Here is a 20722-nt window from a genome sequence, read left to right on the forward strand (position 1 = left end):
CATGGGCGGACTCATTCCGGTTAAAGCTCAACGCAGAAAAAAACCCAATGCCTAGTCCTCACCTCCCAATACAACACAAACAACTACTCCACTATAACCACACCTTACTGCACACTTCCTATCTCATAAAACCTGAAAATTCTTGGAGACACCATTGATTGAAACCTCACACTCGATACCCACGTGAAGAACACAACGAAAAAAATGTTCCAATCGATGTGGAAACTCAAAAGAATTAAACCTTTTTTTCCCAAGAAACGTCTTTCGCACCCTGGTACAGTCACTAGTAATAAGCCACTTGGACTACTGCAACGCTCTGTACGCAGGCTGTAAAGAACAGACCATTAAAAACCTCCAAACAACCCAAAACACGGCAGCCAGACTCATCTTTGGAAAACCTAAATATGAAAGTGTGAAGCCCCTAAGAGAGAAACTACATTGGCTTCCGCTCAAGGCACGTATTGAGTTCAAGATCTGCACAACCGTGCACAAGATCATTCACGCAGATGCCCCACTCTATATGCTAAACCTAGTGGACCTACCGCCCAGAAACGCCAAAAGATCGGCCTGCAAATTCCTCAATCTGAATTTCCCCAGCTGCAAAGGAGTGAAATACAAACAGGCTTATGCTACGACCTTTGCATAGAAAAGCACACAGTTTTGAAATACGTTACCCAAGGCCCTGAAAACCATGAACAATCTAACCAACTTCCGCAAAGCTCTGAAAACACACCTCTTTAACAAAGCTTACAAAAGTCACCCTCAATGATACAAATCATCCCCCAAACCACCCAAGCACACCTAAAACACTTCTCACACAACCTATCCAACATCTGCCCATCTAAATCCTCTTTTACCTCAGCTTATGATCAACTGTATTTAAATCATGTACTGACTTTATCATAACCTTACTCTGTAAGCCACATTGAGCCTGCAAAAAGGTGGGATAATGTGGGGTACAAATGCAATAAATAAATAAATAAATACATTTATAAAAAGGTGCAATAGAAATCAAACAAAATAAAACATGGAAAAGAAAATAAGATGATACCTTTTTTATTGGACATAACTTAATACATTTCTTGATTAGCTTTCGAAGGTTGCCCTTCTTCGTCAGATCGGAAAGAAGCAAATGTGGTAGCAGATAGTAAATAAAGTGAAACATCCAAGCATTACTTAGGTGCAAAAACTTAGCTATTAACCCCCAGATTCTATATAGTGTGTCTTCGTATTCTGTGTTGCACTCGCAGCTTAATTATCTTAACAAGCCAATCAGTGCAGATAATTGCCACTTAACAAGCAATTATTGATACTAATTGGCTTTATTTAGAATTTATGTGCACAACTTGCTAAGCATATTCTGTAAAGTGCATATTCTAATACCTGCAGCCAAAAGGGGTCATGGCCATTGCCATGGAATGGGTGGTTCATAGGCATTTCTAAAAATTATGCATGCTTTTGATGGAGGTACGGATCTGGTAATAAATCACTGTTGCAGGGAACCATGGACAAGTTCTGACATTTCTAGGTCATGAGACATTCCTTTTGACAGAGCCTGGATATCGAGTAGATGGGTGGTTTTTCAGACACATGGAGAGTTAGGAATGGATACATGTCTCAGCCCATCCTGTACATTATCACTATGCTCCCGCAACTGCGAAGTACAACAGGAGGTGGGTTGGAGGCGCGGGGGGGGGGGGGGGGGGGAGAGAGTGGGGGGATAAACAATAAAAGTTTGACCCTGTTTAAATGTTGGGTGATCTACGTTATAAACGTTCTGTTATACTGCCATTATTATTGTGATGTACCATATTGAGGTGTCAATAAAATAGTTGAAACATAAGCATAAAAAAAAAAAATTATGCATGCTTTTATAGAATGCACCTGCTCCGCACCTAAGTTAGTTGATGGCATTTATACCACGTTTTCTTTGGCGTAAATTTCCACGACTAGATTTAGTTGCATGGATGGGCCCTAGGTGTATTCTATAAACCACACCTAACTTTAGGCGAAGTTTACAGAATACACCTAGACGTATTTTTTTCAGCGCTGATTTTTATGATGCCATATACAGAATGTAGCCTTAAGTGTGTGATAACTTAGCATGTATAAGTGGCATAGCACAAATAGCAAGCATAAAGATTGTCACATGCTTTCCATGTGGGTGCTCTCCTTGCCCTCTGGTGGCCAGAACTGGTGGCTGCTATGGACTGTTTTCTGCTGTCTTCCATGTTCCAGACTTCAGTGAGTCCGGTCCGGATTTTCCAGGTTGCCAGCCTTGCTCTGCTGGGTTGTTCTGGAACAGAACCCTTACTTGGCTGGTGATTTACTGCAGCTGTGGGTCAGCTGCTGAGGGGCTTATTAGCTTCTGTGAGCCTTGCTTGCCTGGCCTTGGTATCAAAGGTCATCCATGAGTTCCTGGTGGTTTGTTGGAGTTCCTCTGAAAGTTTCTTTTGTGTTGGACCCTGCCTGTTCCTGGACTTTGACTTTGCTTGCTTCCTGTGCCTGTGACCCTTGGCCTGGACCTTGCTTTCCGCCTGCCTATAGACTCTGGTTAGTTTATGGATTACCCGTGTTTGCTGCCGGCCCCTTTGACCTTGCTGTGCTACTGGATAATGTTTATTGTCTACTATTAAAGCCTCTTCTAGTTATATTCTGGGGTTCCTGCCTGTTGTGTTCAGCACTGCTTTCTGCTTAGGTGATTTGCCTGCCGCTGCCGCTCCTCAACAATGGCCCAAGGGTTCACAAACCTAGTTCCTGCTTTGAGAACGTGACAAAGATAAACTAATGTCTTACTCATTTAATCATCTGTGGATTTTCAGCAGCGTCATTTATAGAGAACTGCTAAGAATCTGCATAAACCTCATGTATTTCACCCTCCTCTGAAAAATGCACTACATATACATTAAGTACTTAAGGCTAGCCTCAGTCTTAAAAACAGAGTGTGAACAGCAGCAAAATTGACAAAGAGACTGGTGGCACCTTATAGGGTGACCAATGTATTGAAGTGTGAGCTTTCAAGGACCAGAGGACCACTTTGTCAGATGCCTCAATAAAAGTATTAAATCTACAGGATGCCATCAGCCTCTGACATTAGAAACCAAAGTTATACTAGGATTTGGTGCATCTCCTAACTCCTCAATATGGCTTTATCTTCTCTGCTTCCAGCAGAAAATGTACAGCCTTACACCAGTTAAACTCAAGCTTCTAAGTTACAAGCAGTGAAAATGGATTGATAAAGGGAGATGAAGCCAAAGAAATACTGGTTTATTTTGGCTGTGGCCTCTTTTTTTCCCCCCTATGGAGGAAAATGACATCCTAAATTAAATATTGTTCTTTCTGCAATTCCAGCACTAAAATGGCCTGTTTCCATACAGACATTTTTCACTCAAAGAACTCTCTCTACAGAGTGCACATTGCCAGTTTTGAGATCCGATCCTATCTCTTGCCTAACCAAATAAGACAGTCCAACCTGCTCTTACAAGGCTCCAAAAATGGAACTTCTACTGCCCAGGTTATTAGAAATCAAATTTCACCCAGCCAGGACATAATTCATTTCCAAAGAAAGACTTATGTCAATAAGGTTCTACCAACTCCAATACTCACCAGAAAGAAGGATTTATCACAGAGAGGTTGTGCTGCATGCTGCAACTCTGACTTCAACATGTATCCCCGGCTGGTGGGGCTCTAGAAAAACAAAAAAGAAGAAGAAAAAGAGCAGATAGATCATGCAAGCTATCCAAATAAATGGTCAGAAATATAACAGAAACATAACAAAAATCTGCCACACATATAAATGACTCATGTGAGAAAACATTCCACTTTAGGAATGAATGACACAGTGACTTTTCAGCACTTGGATAGTGCACAAAGATGCTAAACAGAAGACTACAATTTTGGTCACAAGATAACATCCTATTAGAAAAGTTCAAAAAAGGTGATGAAATGTAGTCATCCCTGTTAATTTATTTTCCTTTAGTCCTGCTGCATCATTCTGTACAACTGGGTTGTATCCCCTTCCTAACAGCAGATGAACGTACAGAAACTGACTTTTCCAGTGACATCTCCAGTATAAGGACTGGTGACTTGTAAACAACTTCAGTACACCTCTGCCAAAGCAGTGGAAGGTCTCATATACCACAACCATGCCCCATCGAACCACTGTAGCCATAATTCAATAAAAAACAATTTAAGAACATTAGAGAGAGAAGCAAAGAACTCAATGAGTCCCCTGAACCGAAGTCTTCCAGGGAGGGTCACGAGATGATGCAGCAGGACTAAAAGAAAGAAAAACAGGCATGACTAAATTTCACCTTCCTTAGTGTCCAGCTGCACCACCTTAAATGATTGGGATGTACCCAAGCATGAAACTCACTGGGCAGGGGAAGAAAAAGTCCCTAAATGGTGGTTCTGCCAAAGTCTGAATAGGCTCTGGCTAGCACATCCAGTCTGTAATTCAGTTTAGTTACAACAAATGAAGCACTGACCAAGTCGCACCTCTACAGATATTCTTCAAAAAAAAGTGCTCAGGTCTTTATCCAAGATGTCACCTGAGCATGAGTCGAGTGCATTCAGAGACCAGAAGGGCATCTGTTCCAGCAAATACTGGTGGCCTCAGTGGCTGCTTTTATTCAGCATGTGATGGAAACCTTTGACGCCACCTAGCCATTATAGGGCTTTGGAAAAGGAAGAACAAATGATCAGAGAGACAAAAACATTCATCTACTGCAAGTACCAAAGCAGAACTTTGGGTGGAGCCTCCTGGCCCTCGAGTCTGCACCCAAATACAAAATGGAGGGCAAGAAGATTGCTTGATCCACATGGAAAGAAGAAATCACCTTCAGGAGGAATAAGGGAACTGTGTAGATGGACATCAAGCCTCTGCTGGCCCGACTTGACAGAGCCTGAAGCTCCAACACTCTCCTGGTTGAAGCAATCACCACCCAGAAAGATTGCCTTCGAGACAGCCCTTAGGGTCTCAAAGCTTATTAAGTACCAGATTTGAATTCCAAGAGGGAAGAAACTGTCAAATGGGAGACTGCAAATGAGCAACCCCCTTCAATGTCCCTATTGTTGAGAAGTAGTCGAATGGTTAGTGCAGCGGACTTTGATCCTGGGGAACTGGTTCCAATTCCCACTGCAGATCCTTGTGACTCTGGCCAAGTCACTTAATCCTCCATTACCCCAGGTACAAATAAGTACTTGTATGTACTATGTAAACCGCTTTGAATGTAGTTGCAAAAACCACAGAAAGGCAGTATATCAAGTCCCATTCCCTTTCCCTGAGCTGTTACTGAAACCCGCAGCATCTTGCCACCGTAACAGGAGAGAACCAGTAGATGACTTGCTAGCTTTGAGCAAGGTGGTTATGACAGTGAGAGAGAATCTGCTATTGTGTTGTTTGACTGTCTCCTACAGCTCTAAACGCCCCGGGTCAACTTTTGAGAGCCCTCCGGTTGTTTCCAGCAGGTCAGGTCCGGGACACTGCTGGCCCTACCCCTCAAGTGACATCACTCCCAGGTGTGGGCTGAAGAGGCCCAGACAGGTGTCAGAGAAGAGAGTGCCTGCTATTGTGCTGTTTGCCTGTCTCCTGTAACTCCAAACTCACCAGGTCAACTTTTGGGAGCCTTCTGGTTGTTTCCAGCAGTGCCAGGTAATGTCTGGGACACTGCTGGCCCCACCCCTCGAGTGACAACACTCCTGGGCATGGGGTAAACAGGCCAGACAAAGCAGCATGACTAACTTTGGGGGAAGACGGTAGATTTTGGAAGAGTTGAGGAGGAGTCAAATTGAGGTACTGTTGGGGAAAGGGAGGTAAGGGGCTTTGTCTGGTTGTAAGCATTTGAAACCAGGGGTTACAGATGATTTGAAACATGTATCTATTGTTAAAGAACATATATGTTAAGAATAGGGTTGATGAATACAAGATATGTGAAAAACAAGACAGCTGTAATTTTTGATCTTATAGAGGAAGATGGCTATGATGTGTTACTGTAGCTTGGTTGTTAAAGTCAGATTTAGATGGTATGAAATATTGTCCATCAGGTTTCAAATGGGAATGGGTATGCAGGAAGTATGAGGGGGAAGAGTGGTTATACTTTTCAAGAAGCGTTTAGAATTTAAGGTGATATGTTCAAAAACTAAGGAATTTGGGGATGTATTAGTCATGTCTGGTAGAGATTTAGATTTGTGTTTAGTCTATAGTCTTCCAGGATGTATGAAAACTGATTGCTCTTTTTTTATAGACTTTATATTCAGTTTACCTATATCTGTGGATAGATAATCTATTTTAGGAGATTTTAACATTCCTTTGAATCCTTCAGATTTGAGTTTTTCTTTTTAAATAGACTGTAGTAGCTTTCAAACCTCTACTGCTGGGTCTAAAATGTGCATCAAACGAAGTAAACTCTAAAGCTGTTACCTTCTCACTAATGCATGGAAATATTCTATTCCGTACGTACAGGTCTCCTGAGTGCATAAAAAAGTTCTCACATACAGCCGATTCTGCCAATTTGTATAGGAAAGCAGAAGGTACCTTGTGTGAAAAATTTTCCAACACTCTAGGTTTGAGAAAAACTTCGGTGAAAATTCACAGAGGTTCTAGTAAGGAGCCTCTTGACAACATTAAGGTCTCCCCGGGGGGTTGTATGTCTTTATGAAGCAGCAATAGACCATGGATTCTTAACTAGAAAAGAAGGAAAAATTAGGTTCTTACCTTGATAATTTTCTTTCCTTTAGTCACAGTAGATGAATCCATTAACTGATGGGTTGTATCCTCCTACCAGCAGGTGGAGATAGAGAGCACTGTAAAACCACAATGACCTTGGACGGCTAGCCCCTTCTGCCTTCAGTATATGAAACTTCCAAAGCAGAGTTAGAAAGAAAGGTAAAATAACATGAACTTTCCTCACAGTGAACAAACGCCCCAGAAGCAGAGCAATAACCAACAAAGGAGGGACATTCTCAACCTCCTGCAATAGAACAGCATGTAGAAACTCTGAGAACTGATCTTCAACTCCTCCTGATGCGATACGACATCTGCATGAAGGATCTGAACAACCAAAACAAAATCAGACAGGGAGGGATCATGGATTCATCTGCTGTGACTAAAGGAAAGAAAATTACCAAGGTAAGAACCTAATTTTCCCTTCCTTGTCATCAACAGCAGATGAATCCATTAACTGATGGGATGTACAAAAGTACTCCCTACGTAGGGTGGGAACAGGCAACTCCGCGAGCAAGCACCTGCGCCCCAAAATGCGCGTCCTGCCACATCTAGCCTGTAATGCCGTACAAATGAAATCTGAGAAGCCCAAGTAGCCGCACGACAGATCTCTTGAAGAGAAAGGACACCCGTTTCAGCCCACTAAGAGGAAATCGCTCTTGGAATGCGCTTTAAACGCTTCAGGCGGAGACCGTCCTGAAAGCAGATATGCAGAAAAAATGACTTCCCTGAGCCAACAGGCTATAGTGGCCTTAGACGCCATACACCCACGTCGAGGACCTGTCAACAATACAAAAAGATAATCAGAAGTCCTGAAGTCATTTGACATCTGTAGATACTGCAACAGAGCCCTGCGAACATCCAAAAGACGCAATTGCACAAAGGAAATCGGAAAGTCCTCCCTAGAGAAGGAAGGTAGAAAAATGGGCTGCTTCAGGTGAAACGCTGAAACCACCTTAGGCAGGGAGGAAGGCACTGTACATACAGTTATCCCTGACTCCGAGAACTGCAGAAAAGGATCCCGACATGAAAGCGCCTGGAGCTCAGATACGCGTCTAGCCGATGTCATGGCCACCAAAAAGACTGTCTTGAGAGTCGCATCCTTCTCAGAAGCTCACCTAAGCGTCTCGAAAGGCGAACACTGAAGAGCCTTCAACACCAGCCCCAGGTTCCAGGCCAGACACGGCGACTGCACAGGAGGACGGAGCCGAAGCGCCCCTCTGAGAAATCGGACAATGTCCGGAAGAGCAGCAAGGGACAAGGCCAGAGACTTTCTCTCAGAAGAATGCCAACGCTGCCACTTGAACCCAAAGGGAATTTTGTAAGCCAGGCCGTTTTGTAAGCCATCCTGCAAAAAGTCCAATACCTGCGCGACTGTAGCCCACGTTGGTATGACCGCTTTTGGAACACACCACGCCTCAAACTTGCGCCAGATCTGAACATAAGCTGCAGAGGTAGAGCGCTTGCGGGCCTGCAACAGAGTGGAGATGACCTTGTTAGAGTAGCCCTTGTCTCTCAATTGCGCCCTCTCAAGAGCCAGGCCATAAGACCAAATCAGCAGGGATCCTCCATAGTCACTGGACCCTGAACCAACAGGTTCGGCACCAGAGGCAATGAAAGTGGAGCCTCCACCAGCATCCGACGAAGGTCCATGTACCACAGACGCCTTGGCCAATCCGGAGCGACAAGGATCACCAATCCTCGGTGCTGTTGAATCCTCAGAAGGACTCGCCCTATCAAGGGCCAAGGAGGGAACACATACAGGAGGCCCGAGGGCCAGGGTTGAGCCAGAGCATCCAACCCTGCCGACACAGGATCTCTCCTTCTGCTGAAAAAGCGAGGGACTTTGGCGTTTGCACCTGACGCCATCAGATCCAAACTGGGAGTCCCCCATGTGGCACAAATCTGAAGAAAAACTTCTTCTGCCAGTTCCCATTCCGCCGGGTCGATTTGATGTCTGCTGAGGAAATCGGCTTGCACGTTGCTCTGGCCTGCTATGTGAGCTGCGGACAGCAGAACCAAGTGGAGTTCGGCCCAGTGGAAAATCTGAGCAGCCTCCGCGGCCAGGGCCATGCACTGAGTGCCGCCCTGACGATTGATGTATGCCACTGCTGTCGTGTTGTCCGACAGCACCCGGACATAAAGCCCCTTCAGAGTCTTGTGGAAGGCCAGCAGAGCCTGAAATATCGCTTTCAGTTCCAAGCAATTGATGGACCATCCCGCTTCCACGGGTGTCCACTGACCCCGAGCATAGCTTCCCTGGCAATGAGCTCCCCAGCCCAAAAGGCTGGCATCCGTTATCACCAGGCACCAAGAAGGAAGCGCGAGCAGCATTCCCTGTCAGAAAGCCACCACTCCATACTGTGCTGGGCCGCAAGGAGCCACGTTAGTCTGCGTTGGTATTCCTGGGAGATCGGAAACCATTGCTGAAGCAGAGCAATCTGCAGCGGCCTCATGTGAGCTCTTGCCCAGGGAACCATCTCCATGGTGGCCGTCATCGATCCCAGGAGCTGAACAAAGTCCCAAGCTTGCGGGCGAGGCATCCGCAGGAGCAGACAGACCTGATTCTGAAGCTTGCACCACCTGTGGTTGGGGAGAAATACGAACCCTGAAGCCGCATTGAACCGGACCTCCAAATACTCGAGAGACTGAGAGGGGGTCAGGTGCCTTTTGGGCAAATTGAACACCCAGCCCAGAGTCTGAAGAACAGTTATAACTCTGGTCGTGGCGAGTCGGCTCTCGTCTGCCGAATCCGCCCTGATGAGCCAGTCGTCTAAATACGGGTGAACTCTGATACACTGATACCCTCTCTCGCCTGAGAAAGGCAGCTACTACCACCACCATCACCTTCGAAAAGGTACGGGGAGCTGTGGCCAGGCCAAAAGGCAAGGCCTGAAACTGGAAATGTTGGCCCAAAACCGTAAACCGGAGAAACTGCTGATGCGGAGGCCAAATAGGAATGTGCAGATACGCTTCCTTTAGGTCCAGAGACATGAGAAACTCTCCTGGCTGTACCGCCGCAATGACGGAGCACAGGGTTTCCATGCAAAAGTGTCGCACTCTTAGGGCCTCGTTGACTCTTCGTAAGTCGAGGATCGGTCTGAAAGACCCGCCCTTCCGCGGTACCACAAAATAAATGAAGTACCGACCGCAGCCGCATTCGGCGGGAGGCACCGGAATCACCGTTCTGAGGTGCAGCAAGACATGAAAAAGGTCTCCTCTACCACCGCCTGTTTGACAGCACTGCCGCATCGGGACTCCAAAAAGGCGTCTCTCACCAGGGCACCGAATTCCAATTGGTAGCCTTCTCTGATCAGGTCCAGGACCCCTGATCAGGTCGAGGACCCACTGATCCGAAGTAATCTTGGTCCACTCCTCGATGAAGAGGGAAAGACGACCCCCTACTGCAGGAATCAATGAGTGGACCGGCGTCCCATCATTGTGGAGGGCGCCCCTAAACTCCTGGCCATTGGCCATCCGCTGTGGAACGTTTGTCCGAGTGAAAGGAGTTCCTCTGCTGAAAATGGGCCCATTGAGAAAACCCAGCAGAGCGCCCCGGGTGATACCTGCAAGCTTCGCGGAAACGAGGCCTAGAAGAGAAGGGAAAAACAGGACTTTTGGAAGAAGGCCGCGGCCTATCCTCAGGTAACCGTTGGGATTTAGAGTCCCCTAGGTCTTTAACGATCTTCTCCAATTCCTCTCCAAATAACAGAAGGCCCCCGAAAGGGTAACCTCACCAGCCTCTGCTTAGAGGCCATGTCAGCCGCCCAATGCCGCAGCCAAAGAAGGCAGCGGGCAGACACCGCCACAGACATCTGCTTAGCCGAAGCTCTGACCAGATCATAAAGGGCGTCAGCCAAAAGCGACAGGGCAGACTCCATACGTGGACCAACCTCAGAGAGGGAACCCGCATCATCCTCGGGCTGATCAACCGCCTACTGAAAGACAGGCACGGGCTGCATAGGAACTGCATATCTTTCAAAGCGACCCCTCCCTCCACTGGGAGAGTGGTCTTCTTAGTCACGGCCGTGACCAACGCATCCACTTTAGGCATCCCAAAAGGGGCCAAGTGATCCTCACTCAGAGGGTAAAGCTGACTCATAGCCCTGGCTACCTTCAAAGGCCCATCAGGGTCAGACCATTGAGCTGAAATAAGCTCTTGGATGGAGTCATGCACAGGAAAAGCCCGAGAAGGCTTCTTGGTACTAGCCATCCTAGGATTAACCGAGGACGCATCGCCCTCGGCCGGATCTTCAATAGAAAGGGCATGCAAGGCGTCTGAAATGAGCGCTGGCAGCTCATCGCGGTGGAAAATCTGCACCACTTTAGGATCATCTAAATCCTGTGGCAAACAGGGACCCTCATCTGCAGCATCCGTCCATGAGGGCCTACCAGACAACTCAGACTCCCCACAGCCTGAGCAGACGGGGGAAAAGGGAGATGTGCCACTGTCAGATGGGGAATTTACCCGTCTACGTTTAACAACAGTCCAACACTCAGGGGAAGCAGGAAACTCAGGAGCCAACACTGGACTATCAAAACCTGAAGGGAATCCAACCTGCAACGTGGTGTCAGACGCCTCTGGCAGAGTCTTTTTTAACATAAAGGCCTTATGCATCAGCAGCACAAATTCAGGGGAGAAAAACTCACCCTGGCCCTCCGCCCCCGAATTAGGAGAAGCGGAGGAAGGAGCTCCTCTAGCAGCCTCAGAATGAGGCATCCCCCTGCACTCAGACTCCTCCGCAACCGCGAGGGTCGAGACACGCGGCACATCCAAAATGGCGCCCGCTGCCAGCTCCATTGAGCGGGAAGAATCACCGCTCTCCATGCATGTACTAGCACGAGCGTCTAAGGAGCACGTACTGCAAAGCCCCACTGCTGACCTGCGTTTACCACAACGGAAGCAGCGCTTAACGCCTTCAGCAGCCATCGCCCGCCCGGACGGAAATATAGAAATAAAATGGCGGCTTCGCACCAAAACTTACCCCGCACAGAACACTGTCCGTGGGAACCTCCCCAGAGGAGCTGGGCACCACTCTCACCTCAGAAGACCAAGTCAACGAGCTCTGGTCAAGCTGCACTGAACCAGAATCTCTGGAGAAAGCCTCAGAACAGCCACACTGTAAAAGCGCCCTTTTTTTTTTTTTCACACTGTGAGGAAAGTTGGAGGCAGGCACCAAACAAGGGACTCCGGGAGGAGGGGGGGTGTGGGGTAAGGCAGGGACAGGGAACAAAACCAAGTATGCCTTCAAAGTGGGCACCACCAGCCACAACACTCCCGCTCTACTGGCAAAGCACAGGAGCCACCCCAGGCACAATTCCAGGAGCTGATCAAGCGACGTCCACACCTGTTGGGAGATAGAGATATACTGAAGGCAGAAGGGGCTAGCCGTCCAAGGTCACTGTGGTTTTTCAGTGCTCTCTATCCCCACCTGCTGGTAGGTGGATACAACCCATCAGTTAATGGATTCATCTGCTGTTGATGACAAGGAATATTGTTTTCTCAACAAGGTACACCAAACGATCCCGGTGCTATACGTTCTACCAAAAATTCATACAAACATACAAACCCCCCCCCCCCCCCCCGGGGAGACCAAAAATGACAGTTTTTGGTATCAGTAGACAGCCACCGCGGCCATTTTATGTTTAACAACACTGACAGAATACAGCAGCGAGACAATCCAAAGTAAATTCCAGCCAAGATGCATAAGAATCGCTTTTTGTTCCTACAAAATTCATGCATGTCAGTGCCAAACGATTCACACTATGGGTTCTTCCAGATGTTCCCAGCTCCAGTCCCTTGAGAAAGCGACACTGAAATGAGCGCTTGTCGGGACCAGCTGAGCTTTAAAGATAGGTGGAACAATGCATGCTCTTGCTGAACTATTGGTCATTTGGGATTATATAGGCATAATAAAATAAGAATATAGAAACAATAGAAAAAGAGAACAGTAAAAATAAAAAGAAGAAAAAATATTTTTTCCACGTTTTAGTTTGTTAAGCACGATAGTACATATTAAGGAAGGAGGAGGTTTTTTGGTCTATGATTATTCACAATCACAAGAAAGAGATTGATTATATCTAAATCGCTATTCAGTGATAACTCCCTGTGATTTATGAGACCTTTTCCTCCCATTAGAATATTTCCATGCATTAGTGAGAAGGTAACAGATAGCTTTAGTCTACTTCATTTGATGCACATTTCTTTTTAAATAGACAATATGTTTTATTTCAGGTTTTGGAAGCTTTTTCATTAAATCAAATTGTGTAGTCTTCTACTCATCAAGCAAGAAATGTTTCAGATTTAGGTTTTGGTCCCAGAAGCTGAAGGGGGAATTATATCAATCCCTGGTAGTGGATATGGTAGGATGGTCAGATCATGCTTTAATCTCTTTTTCAAAAAGATTTAAAAATTGTAGTGTAAGTGATAAAAATATAGTAAGGGTTATACAGATTAAATCTAATTTTGACTTACAGGATTTAAAAAACTGTGTGAATACCAGCTCTTCAATTTAGTGAAATTGTTCAGTAGATGAAGAAGTTGATTTGTGGCACTCTTCACAGCAGGAATCACTTGATATGGTAGCACCACTGAAGGATATGGTTATACGAGAAGGTTATAACCATGTCCTTGAACATCACCAGCTGTTCAATTAAGTAAAGGAAGTGTGAAAAAATATGGAGAAAATCTGGAGAGAGAGAGGATTGTGATAAGTTATAAAATTAAGTTACAGGAATACTTATGGGTCTACAACGATGAGAGAAATAAATATTTCAAAAACAGGGCGCAATTGGCAATAAACGTACAGAGTTGTTCCAGACAGTATAATGTTTGGTGCAAGGTCATGACTCTAAGAAGGGATTAGAGGGGCCAGACATAATGAATTATGCTCAATTTTGAATAGAGAAGATGGGAAAATTAGGTTCTTAGCATGATAATTTTCTTTCGTTTAGTCATAGCAGATGAAGGCTTTACGTATGGGTTGTGTCCATCAACCAGCAGGGGGAAATAGAGAGTACTCAACTTTTCACAGTGCCTCATGGCCAGCTAGCTCCACTGCCTCTTCAGTACTTGAAGCTCCAAAGCAGTATGGCAAACCGCAATGGGAATAACATGAACTTTCCTCACAGCGAACGATGGCCCCTTAACAAGGGCATGAACTCACAAAAGGAGGGAATGAACTCATCCTCCACTTTGTATAAACGGAGGGAATACTTGCATCCTCCTAGAGGGAATAAACATCTTCCCAAAACATGAACTGGAGGGAATGAACTCATCCTCCTATAACTAACAAGAATCCTGAAGACTGTTTTCCGACTCCCCAAGGAAGGACTATAACTTCAGGAAACAAGAACAGCACCTAAAATCAGAATCACTGCAATACAGACAATCATACAGGGAGGGCTCATGGCTTCATCTGCTATGACTAAAGGAAAGAAATTTATCATGGTAAGAACCTAATTTTCCCTTCCTTGTCATCAAGCAGATGAAGCCATTACGTATGGGATGTAACAAAGCAATCCCTAAATAGGGTGGGAACAAGCCACACCACATGCTAGCACCTGTGCTCCAAAACGCGCATCCCTCCTGGCAGCCACATCCAGCCTGTAATGTCGGGCGAAAGAGAGCTTAGAAGCCCATTTTGCAGCACTGCAAATCTCATGAAGAGATAGTGCTCCAGTTTCCGTCCAGGAAGAGGAAATCGCTCTTGTGGAATGTGCCTTCAAGGCTTCAGGCGGAGCCCGGCCAGACAGCAGATATGCTGAAAAAATAGCTTCTTGGAGCCAACGGACAATAGTGGCTTTAGAAACTGAAGACCCTCTGCGAGGACCTGCAAACAGCACAAAAAGATGATCACAGGTCCTGAAAGTATTTGTAATTCGCAGATACTGCAACAGAGTCCTGCGCACATCCAAAAGGTGCAACTGCCCAAATGAATCCAGAAACTCCTCCTCAACAAAGGAGGGAAGAAAAACAGGCTGGTTTAGGTGAAACGCTGAAACCACCTTAGGCATGAAGGAAGGCACAGTCCGAACCGTGACCCCTGACTCTGAGAATTGCAGAAAAGGGTCTCTACAGGACAGCGCCTGGAGCTCTGACACCCGTCTCGCCGAAGTAATGGCCACTAAAAAGACGGCCTTCAGTGTCAAATCTTTCTCTGAAGCACGCCGAAGCGGTTCAAAGGGAGCCCCCTGAAGGGCCTTCAATACTAACCCCAGGTTCCAAGCTGGACAAGGTGCCCGCACGGGAGGACGGAGCCAAAGCACCCCCCTAAGAAACCGTGCCACATCTGGATGAGCAGCTAAGGACACGCCTTCAACCTTGCCACGCAGGGAGGCCAATGCTGCCACTTGCACCCGCAGGGAATTATAGGCCAAGCCTTTGTGTACACCATCCTGCAAAAAGTCCAGAATCGGCGAGACAGGAGCCCGCATTGGAGAAAGCGCTCTTGAAACACACCAGACTTCAAACTGGCACCAAATCCTGGCATAAGCCACGGAAGTGGAGCGCTTACGGGCCTGCAGGAGAGTGGAAATTACCTTGAGTAGTCTTTCTCTCTCAATTGCGCCCTCTCAATCGCCATGTCATAAGACCAAAGCGGCAGGCGTCCTCCATGGCCACCGGACCCTGTGAGAACAGGTGCGGAACCAGAGATAATGGAAAGGGAGCCTCCAACAGCATCTGTCGGAGGTCCGCATACCAAGGCCTCCTGGGCCAATCCGGGGCGATGAGCACCACTTCTCCTGGATGCAGCCGAATCCGCAGGAACACTCACCCTATCAAGGGCCATGGAGGGAAGACATACAGCAAGCCCAGGGGCCAGGGTTGAGCCAAGGCATCCAACCCAGCAGAGCGAGGATCCCTCCGTCTGCTGAAAAAGTACGGGACTTTGGCATTTGAACTTGTCACCATAAGATCCATCACTGGCTTGCCCCATTTGGCACATATCTGCAGGAATACATCGTCTGCTAGTTCCCACTCCGCTGGATCGATCTGATGCCTGCTTAGATAGTCGGCTTGCACGTTGCTCTGACCTGCAATGTGAGCTGCTGACAGGGACTGTAGATGCAGCTCGGCCCAGTAGCAAATTTGTTCGGCCTGCGCGGCTAGAGCTCTGCACTGAGTGCCGCCTTGTCGATTTATGTAGGCCACTGCTGTTGTGTTGTCTGACATCACTCGGACAGCCAATCCTTCCAGGGTCACTTGAAAGGCCAGAAGAGCCAGAAACACTGCTTTCAACTCCAGGCAGTTGATAGACCACTCCGACTCGTCGGGCGTCCACAGACCCTGGGCATGCTTCCCTGACAATGTGCGCCCCAGCCCTTCAGGCTGGCATCTGTGACCACTAGGCACCAATCGGGGAGCGCCAGCGGCATTCCCCGCCGCAACATGCTGTCCGAGAGCCACCACTCCATACTGAGGTGGGCCTCAGGGAGCCAAGAAAGTCTGCACTGATAATCCTGAGATACTGGAGACCATCGTTGAAGTAGAGAATACTGTAGAGGTCTCAGGTGCGCTCTCGCCCATGGCACCACTTCCAAGGTGGCCGTCATCGATCCCAACAGCTGGACAATGTCCCAAGCTCGTGGGCGGGGCATCCTCAGGAGCAGATGGACCTGATTCTGAAGCTTGCACCGCCTTTGCTCGGGAAGAAACACATAGCCCGAGGCTGTGTCGAACCTGGCCCCCAAATATTCTAGAGATTGCGAGGGGGTCAGGTAACTTTTGGCCATATTGACGACCCAGCCCAGAGATTGAAGGACTGAAACCACTCTGGCTGTAGCTAGATGACTCTCTTTTTCCGAGTCTGCTCTGATGAGCCAGTCGTCTAGGTACGGGTGAACCCGGATACCCTCTCGCCTGAGAAAGGCAGCTACTACCACCATTACCTTGGAGAAGGTTCGGGGAGCTGTGGCGAGGCCAAAAGGCAAGGCCCGAAACTGGAAATGTTTTCCCAACACCGCAAACCGCAGAAACTTCTGGTGCGGGGGCCAAATTGGTATGTGCAAGTAAGCTTCTTTCAGGTCCAGAAACGTGAAAGTCTCCTGGCTGTACCGCCGCAATGACGGAGCGCAAGGTTTCCATGTGAAAATGCCGCACTCTTAAGGACTTGTTTAGCTCTTTTAAGTCCAGGATCGGGCGAAAAGACCCGCCTTTTCGTGGCACCACAAAGTAAACGGAGTAGCGGCCTAGACCTTGTTCGGCGGGAGGCACCGGGGTCACAGCCCCTATCTGGCACAGACTGTGCAAAGTCTCCTCTACCGCCGACCGTTTGGCGGCAGAACTGCATTGGGACTCCACAAACACGTCTCTCACCGGGGCATCGAATTCTATTCGGTATCCGTCTCTGATCAGGTCTAAGACCCACTGATCTGCGGAGATTTTGGCCTACTCCTCGAGAAAGAGGGAAAGTCTTCCTCCGATGACAGGAAACGAGGAGGGGGCTGGCGCACCATCATTGAGAGGGTCGCCCCTGAACTCTAGACCTTGAACCGGCAGCTGCGGAACGTTTGTCCGAGCTAAAAGGAGTTTCTCTGCTGAAAGCGGGCACGAGAAGTGAACCCAGCAGCACGCCCCGGGCGGTACCTTCTAGTTTCACGGAAGCGAGGTCTGTAAGAGGAGCGGACCGCCTGACCCTTAGAGGAAGGCTTCGGCCTATCTTCGGGCAAGCGCTGAGGTTTGGAATCCCCCAGGCCTTTAACAATGTTTTCCAGCTCCTCACCAAACAGGAGAAGGCCTTGAAAGGGCAACTTCACCAACCTTTGCTTAGAGGTCATGTCCGCCGCCCAATGTCGTAGCCAAAGAGTGTGGCGAGCCGCCACTGCTACAGCCATTTGTTTAGCCGAAGCTCTGACCATATCATAAAGGGTGTCAGCTAAAAAGGACAAGGCCGACTCCATCCGCGGAGCCACTTCAGATAAGGTCTCCGCTCCATCACTGGACTGTTCCACTGCCTGCTGTAAGCAAGCCAGGCAGGCTCTAGCAGCATAACAACTGCATGCAGACGCCCGAACAGTGAGACCTGCCAAATCAAAGGACCGCTTCAGAGCTGAATCAAGCCTGCGGTCTTGAATATCCTTCAGGGCAACACCTCCTTCAACAGGGAGGGTAGTTCTCTTTGTCACAGCCGTGACCAGGGCATCCACTTTAGGCATTGCATAGTGAGCCAAATGTTCCTCACTCAGAGGGTATAATTTGTCCCATAGCCCTGGCAACCTTCAAAGGTCCCTCGGGGTCAGCCCATTGAGCTGAAATAAGCTCTTGGATGGAGTCATGCAAAGGAAAGGCTCGAGCAGGCTTTCTGGTACTAGCCATCCTTGGATTAACCGAGGAGGCTGTGCCACTCCCAGGATCTTCAATCGAGAGGGCTTGTAAGGCATCTGAAATAAGGGCTGGCAGCTCCTCGCGGTGGAAAATCCTCACCACAGATGGATCATCAAGTTCCTGTGGCAATTCTGCACCCGACTCTGGCTCCTCAGTCCAAGAAGTTCTGCCAGACCCCTCAGAATCCTCATAGCCCGACCACGGGGGGGAAAAGGGGGGTGCGCCACACTCAGAAGGGGACTTAGCCCTTCTGCGTTTATCAGGAGGATAAGAAACAGGCAAAGCCAACTCCAAAAGGCCATAATCCACCAGGGGGGCAGGCAGAGGGTCCGAAGATCCCTGTGGAAGAGCTCTTTTAAGCATGTATGCCCTATGCAGCACTAAAACAAAATCAGGGGAGAAAACCGCTCCCTGACCGCCCGGATCCTGCCCAGGGCTATCAGCTCTATTATTAGCCTCACTCAGAGGACCCCCCCCCCCCCCCGGATTCAGAGCTCTCCGTCGCAACGGAGGCCGTGCCATGTGGAAAATCCAAAATGGCGTCCACTGCCAGCTCAGAGCGCGAAAGATTGCTGCTCGCAATGCTCGGGCCGGCTCTACCGTCTGTACAGCACGAATTACAGAGCCCCGCTGCTGATTTGCGCTTGTCACATTTAGAACAGCGCTTTACAGTCTCCGCAGCCATTGCCGAAAACGGCGGTAAAATTCAAAAATGGTGGTTCGCGCCAAAAACGTCCCGATCGCGGGCCCACCCCGGAGGAGTCAGAAAACACTCTTACCTCACTAGACCGAGTATCACAGCTCCAGTCCTGTAGAAGATTCTAAAGAAAAACCTCTTTTCCAAGATCGCTTTTTTTTTTTTTTTTTTTTTTTTTTTTTTAACGCTGTGAGGAAAGCAGAGGCAAAAAGAGGTAAATAAAATCACTCCGGAGGCTCAGATAAGTGGGAAAGGCAGGGAAAGGCGAACCAATGTGCCTGCATCCACTGAGTGGGAAAGGACAGGGAAAAGCAAGCTAATATGTCCACATCCATGGGGGCATGGGTAAGGCAGGGAAAGGGCTGACCTATGTGCCTTCAAAGTGAAGCTGCTATAGCCTCTAACACCCCGGCTAACAACTGGCAAGCCAGGAGCCACCCCCAGGCAGATTTTGATGGAGCTCAAAGAAGCTGCAGCCACCCTGCTTGGGGAGATAGAGAATACTAAAGAGGCAGTGGAGCTAGCTGGCCATGAGGCACTGTGAAAAGTTGAGTGCTCTCTATCTCCCCCTGCTGGTTGATGGACACAACCCATACGTAATGGCTTCATCTGCTTGATGACAAGGAATTTTACGATTACAGAAGAGGAAGTAAAATCCATAGTATGTTCTCTAACATTAACAAGATCACTATTGGACCCATGTTCATCCAATGTTGTGAAACAGCTGGCAGTAGAAGTTGCTCCAGCCTTCACATTGATTGTTAACAATGTCAGTAAAGCCAATATTGAAATAGGAAATATTAGATCTGAAAAATCTGGGTAACTATTGACCTATTTCAGTGATGCCGTTAGTAGCAAAGGTAATTGAGAAAGTAGTACTGCAGCAGTTGTTGGATTTTGTTAATCGATCTGGATCTTTGGATAACAAATCAGTATAGTTTTCGAGCTGCTGATGGGGTAGAAACATTGTTATTATCAACTGTGGATGGTATCCAGAGAGGTATGCACGAGGGAAAGTCTTTATGTTTAGTATCACTTGATGTTTCCTTGGCGTTTGATACTGTAGATGTGGATTTGTTGCTAGATAAGTTGCATAAACATGGTGTGAGTGGAACTGTGTTAGTTTACAAACAACATGGTGGAAACACTAGAACACTAATCTGTTGGAATGTATTGTATTTTTACATGCATTGCCTGTCACCTATTATTTCTCTGTGATTACTCTGTGACCTCTGATGTGAATTACTTAGAGAGGTCACATAGCTATGCAACTTCCTGTGGGGGTTAGATGCAGCAGATGCAGCACATGGAGCACATGGAGCTCATGTTCTCTCCTAACCTGAGAGGATCTATGGTGGTGTGAGCATCCATTACCATCTAAGCACATGGAAGGAGCTGATAATACAAATGTATAGTAATATGTATATATAAGCCTGTCTGATTATAATCTAACTACAAACTGTGAGTAAACAGATGTTTTGTTACTTCAACTTTAAAGTGACTCAGCAGTGAATTATTCAGGGGTGAATGAGAGAGAGATGAAGAAAGAAATTAACATTTCTAAAGCTGAAGCTGTGTGTACTAAAATCTGCTAATTATTTACTACAAATAATCCAACAAAAGGGTTATGGGCCCAGGGGCCAGGAATTGAAAAAGAAGAGAAATATTACCAGGCAGAAAAAAAGGCCACATTTTTCTCTTAAGTTTTAAAGGAAAGATTCAGTCTGTCTCTCTCTCCCCCCACACAGCAGACAGAAGGCTAAGAAAATGGCTGAGGGAAGAAATTCACCATTGTTCTATTCTCTCAAGGTGCCTAAATTAACTGAGTTTAATTATCAGCAGTGGGAACTAAGATTCATATGTCTCCTTCGAGCAAAAGGATTAAATATATGCTTAGACCAAGACAGAACAGCTGAAAATATGGCTGAATGGGACAATGCAAACTATTATGTGAAGTGCATGCTTTTGGAAGCTC

General features: G+C 47.3%; 1 protein-coding gene across 1 annotated transcript in view; it reads right to left on the reverse strand.

Annotated features, from left to right (window-relative positions):
* The window catches only part of LOC115459061 (crossover junction endonuclease MUS81-like), a gene marked incomplete at its 3' end in the record, with an annotated part of 132934 nt that overhangs the window by 79945 nt on the left and 32267 nt on the right, over positions 1–20722 (reverse strand). The window contains exon 6 of the mRNA XM_030188925.1: positions 3607–3687. Coding sequence (XP_030044785.1) covers positions 3607–3687 — 81 coding nt within the window. The remainder of the gene's footprint in view (positions 1–3606; positions 3688–20722) is intronic.

The sequence above is a fragment of the Microcaecilia unicolor genome, unplaced genomic scaffold, assembly GCF_901765095.1.
Source record: "Microcaecilia unicolor unplaced genomic scaffold, aMicUni1.1, whole genome shotgun sequence".
In the NCBI taxonomy this organism is placed as follows: domain Eukaryota; kingdom Metazoa; phylum Chordata; class Amphibia; order Gymnophiona; family Siphonopidae; genus Microcaecilia; species Microcaecilia unicolor.